The sequence below is a fragment of the Montipora foliosa genome, chromosome 8 (genome assembly GCF_036669935.1).
Source record: "Montipora foliosa isolate CH-2021 chromosome 8, ASM3666993v2, whole genome shotgun sequence".
Taxonomy (NCBI): Eukaryota; Metazoa; Cnidaria; class Anthozoa; order Scleractinia; family Acroporidae; genus Montipora; species Montipora foliosa.
Window position 1 is genome coordinate 45,068,770 of NC_090876.1, and position 5,000 is coordinate 45,073,769.

General features: G+C 39.8%; 1 protein-coding gene across 1 annotated transcript in view; it reads left to right on the plus strand.

Moving 5' to 3' along the window:
* The window catches only part of LOC138013418 (spartin-like), a 24,443-nt gene extending 19,808 nt beyond the window's left edge, over nt 1-4,635 (plus strand). The window contains exons 14-15 of the mRNA XM_068860494.1: nt 905-936; nt 2,553-4,635. Of these exons, the coding sequence (XP_068716595.1) occupies nt 905-936; nt 2,553-2,637 (117 nt within the window). The 3' untranslated portion in view covers nt 2,638-4,635. The remainder of the gene's footprint in view (nt 1-904; nt 937-2,552) is intronic.
* The last annotated feature ends 365 nt before the right edge of the window (nt 4,636-5,000 follow it).

The following is a 5,000-nucleotide window of genomic DNA, read 5'->3' on the forward strand; positions in this document are numbered from 1 at the left end:
ACAGTATTTCTCTGGTTGTCTTCTAAATTCTTTTCTACGTGTATTTGCTAGAGGATCGGCACGAGTCATTTACGATCGTTTTCCATCCGAAGAGTTCGAGCTACACAAATTTTTGTGAGATTTTTGGCAATTCAAGACTGCTTACGAGCAATCTTTTTCCAAACTAAAGTTTCAGTATAAGACGTTGATCGGACTTGCTTTTGACATCCTCTGAGATTTTCCTTCTCGAGTCCCTCTCTGTCCTTAAGGCTCTGGCAAACGGCTTTAACATCCGTTTGATTTTGTTGGACAGCGATGGTGAAACCTTTTGTCATCGCGAATGTTGAATGAAGTTGAAGCCCGTTTGCTTCCCTCTTAAACATTAGGGAACTTAAGCAACGACAACGGCGACGGCAACGAAAACGTCACAAATTTGCATATTTAGTAGGCAAAAACAATAGCTTTGCACGCCCTGCACGTGCGTTTTTCACTTTTGTCCATTTCTTTGCCGTCGTCAGCAAAACTACAACGTGAAATAGCCAAATTTCAGGTTTTATGGACAACGTCATTACTTGAGGATAAATTTTCATTTTCTGCCCTGAATTGAGCGCCGTTCCTACCAGCGTCATTTTTGAGGAACTACCACACCCCCGTCATATTAAAAAAGTTGAAATAGTAACGAAGCGATTACAACAACGCGAATTTATATTTTGAGATGACGTTCTCGGTGCCGTCGCCGTCGTCGTTGCTTAAGTTCCCTCTTGTTGGATATGCGCGTGCGCACTAATCGGTCTTTCAATGACGTATCAGACATGTTTAGACATTCAAACCCGCGCAACTCACGCCCTAACCATGCACTGAGCCACGCCACCGCCGCCGCGGGTTGAACTTTATTCCCAATACACTAACTTTTGTTTTCTTTCAGACGTGGTGGAATGTGGACAATTTAGGAATCAAGTAAGTTTGTAAATAAACGCCAAGCAGTTGTATGGCTAATTCCTGATCCCTGTAATTCGGTTTTGGGGCTGCGTCTGTAGACAGGGGAAGATTCCAGCTAAAGGAAAATAAAACGCAGGTTTTGGCTTACACACATGTATGCTTTGTTATTATTGTTTTGTTATTCCGGCTGTCGGTTATAAGCTTTATAAAGGCCTCGAGTATATCTACAATCAGTGGCAAAAGTCTTGGGACACTCACCATTTGAAGTTGGTTTTCTTACTGAGTTTGAAAAATTGTCCCTTCCGCCCCAGAACAATGTTGCCAATACTGAACATACATTTCCTTGTCTATTTCAACATTGACTGGGGGGAGGGGTACTTTTATTTTGAAGCTTTCAGTGGAATTTTGACAGTTATGATTAGTTTCTGACGTCTGAGAGGTTTTCAGGCCCATTCTGACACTAGTGTCTCAACTACTTTTGCCACTGATTGTAGCTTCGGACAAAGGCTGTACTAATTGGGGAAGCTGTAAATATAAACAGGAGCCCATCACCCGGAGCGTGCAACTTTCATACAGCGTCTGTGAAACGGCGTTTTCACAAGTAAGGTTATTTTTAGATACGCCTTTCCCGCGAATTAGTTTTCAAAAGCCAATCAGAAGCGGTGCATAATTAATAACAGTTTATTATTAATTATGCACCGCTTCTGATTGGCTTTTGAAAACTAATTCGCGGGAAAGGCGTATCTAAAAATAACCTTACTTGTGAAAACGCCGTTGCACGAAAATAGGTAAGGTGCACGCTCCGGGTGATGGGCTCCTGATATAAAATAATAATTAAATCATAGAATCATAATCATAATCATGACCATAACTAACAGGATATTTAACAATTAGACCCGTAGCCCTTGAGGGCGAAGGGTCTAATTGTATTAGTATCACCCAACTAGTCGAACAGAAAAGGCAATAATAAAGTTAGCAAATGCAATAGTCCTCTACTAGCGTAGCCAATCAAAATGCAGCATTTGCATTAGTCCACTAGTTGGGTGATACTAATAAAAGATATCAAATCATGATCCTACTGCCTTTTAGGAGTTGGCTAGGGTAGGGATCGTCCTCTTTCTTTTTACTGTAATTCACCAGGAGTGTTTCTAGGCAACGGAAACTATAACAATAACTCCAGCAAAACGTCACCTGTTTACCTTGTGCTATATGGGGAAGTACCGTAAAATTCCGGCTATAAGCCCTGGGCTCGTATACTGCTTCGTAAGGGGTTTTGGGTGGGCTTATAAATGGAGGGGTTTAAATCCGGGGGGGGGGGGGGGGGAACAGGGGGGTGTGAACCACAGCTGCAAGGAGTGGTTTTGACTGCCGACGCAAGCAAAAACACAAGCAACAAACACAATCCATAAGTAGAGTTTTGATCATTTAGTGCCTTTTGTTTGGCCAGAAGGCACAAATGAACAACAAGTGAATGTGTCTGCTAATATTGGTAGTGTTCATGCTTGCGTCACTTGGAAAAAAACAGCCTCAAACCTTCAACTGTGGGACGAGAATTAAGTCTCGAATAATGTGTGTGGGTTTGGAGCCATTGAGAAAGAGTAAAAGGCTGACCGTTGGAAATTTTTGTTTTGTAGAGCTATTGCAAAGAGGACTGCAAAGGATACAAGCAAACAAGTGGTCGATGAGGCTGAGAAGAAGTACCTGACGGACGGAAAGTAAAAGATTTTGTAAAACTGAATTACTGACGTAAATTCTGAAATGGAACACTTCATCAGAGTTCGCTGGCTTATTTCGACCAAGAAAAAAAGTCCATGTTGAGACTGACAATTTATTTTATATAATTCTGCATAAATAAGCCTTCATGAGGCTGCTTTTATATGACAATCACAGGAGAAAGGTCAAAGCCTTCGACCAGCGTGATTTCAAATAGCGCCCATAAACGTGTGTTGACGTATGAGAACTCATTAATGAATAGTAGATAAAATTTGGGAGGGACATCTGCATGGTTGTTTACAATGGTGAGCCGATGGTGAGGTCGGATTTGTGAAATGAATAATGAATTGAATACAGTTGCAATCTGAGCCTGGGTTGCTTAAAGCATGGTTAGCGCTAACCAGCGTTAAACATCATGGAAACCTATAGGTTTTGATACCTGTTAACTAAAGGTTAGCCCTAACCAGGCTTCGAGCAACCGGCCCTTGTATGAAAAGTTAATGAAATACTAAATGGCCGAATCGGATTGTATTTAACGTGAATTCTATTGTTTAATAATTCATCAACCTCAGTTGATTTGTATTGAGGTTAACAGAAATACATGTGAATCAAATAGTATCTTCTGATTGGTTATAACTTTTATGTATACTTTCTTAGTGCACGTGGCACCAGGAGATTTGATCTGGCACGTGTAGTCCATTAGTACTTTTACATGGTTTGTAACCAACTAAGGGACAAGAATTCGGTCACGAATTATGTGTGTGTTTGAAGTCATTGAGAGGGCACGTGCAGTCCATTAGTAGGTCTTTTAAAGGTTTTGCAACCAAGTTTTTTGAAGAATGTTAGTTATTGAAATGCGATATTTTGGCTTGGCATAACTTGGCATACCCTTTTTCATGCAAATATTGTCAATAACACAAATGGTTGTGGAACTAAGGGGAACAATTTTTTGAGGCGACTGAGCTCTTCTGCATTTCTGCCATGGTCCTGTAAATGAGTATGTGGTCTGCACTTAGTCTCTAGAGACGGACAAGGATTACCGTAGCGAAATCTAAGTAACGAACAAAAGGAGGTAGACAGAGATATGTTCTTGGTCATTCCACATTGAGGGGTCGATAACTTGAGAGTCTTGTCACGCTCAGGAATTTGGATTATTGATTGATGTTTTATTTTTGGATCAATTGAATAGCAAAAATAAAAACAAAAAAAAAAAGGAAAAAGGTATTTCGTGCTGTTTGGAACATGAAAACCAAGGATTTAATGGGATTACTTTAATTAAGGGTGGTGGCTTTTAACTACCAAACGGTTGCTATGGACCCCGTCAGATAGTCATTTCTCGAATTCCTTTAACTCTACAGTTATCCTTTTTGCCAATTGCGTTCTATTTAACATTCCTTTGTATGGTTCGACTCAACCACATTTGGTAAATCGCGTGACCGATACAGAAAATGCCTTTAAACTCAGCGAGTTAAATATGTTTTTCACAAATTTTCAACGCAACAGTATGAGAACAGTCTAACATAAAATCTGTAGCATGGATTTTAAAAGAAATTATTTCTAAAAAAAATATGACGTCATAAGGCCCTCCTTTGATACACTTTTCATCAAAATATCAGTTCCATTTTTTGTCCAAATAGAAATTCCATGCTACGCTTTACGAAAACGGATGGGGTGGGACTGTTCCCATCCGGTGAAAAAACCGCCTCTTCCTTTCGTTTCCTGGGAACTTTTACCTGTTTTTCACTGAAACGCACGGCAGAGGACTGGGACTAGTTGCGCATAAGTGATGTCAGATTTCTATTGAAAAAGTTACTTCATAATACCATCCATGCAACCTTTTTGTAGGGATCTTTGACTAAAAACCTTCCTTAGCAACAACCATTGTCTTTCTGTAGTTAAGTGCCACCACCCCCTTAACACGATTAAAAATGTAATCTTTCATAGTAGAAATAATATTGCTCGATACTTTATGAGTATTTAATATTTGAATAAACTCTTCTGACGTTGAACGAAGTGGTGTCTTCCTGGTGCGCCGTTAAATGCCTGCGTAGGCAAGTAGGTGTATTGTATATTAGAGAGATTGAAGGGGCTAGGTCACGCTATTTTTGGTAATTTTGTTTAATTTTGTTAATTATGAGCTCTAAACGTCAAATTGGTAGAGCAAGAGTCTTTCATTTGCAAAATCACGGCCACATAACAACTGAGATTGATTTTCCAGCTGTGTAAATGACATTTTGATATAGACTGATATAAATTTGAAAAAAGGTGGGCCGACGTTTTTCAAATTTGCTCAAATTTAATCCATTTCAATCCTCTCCAGTTTTATCCATCCATGTGCCTTGTTGGCTTCCCTGTGTTTTGTTAGAGTT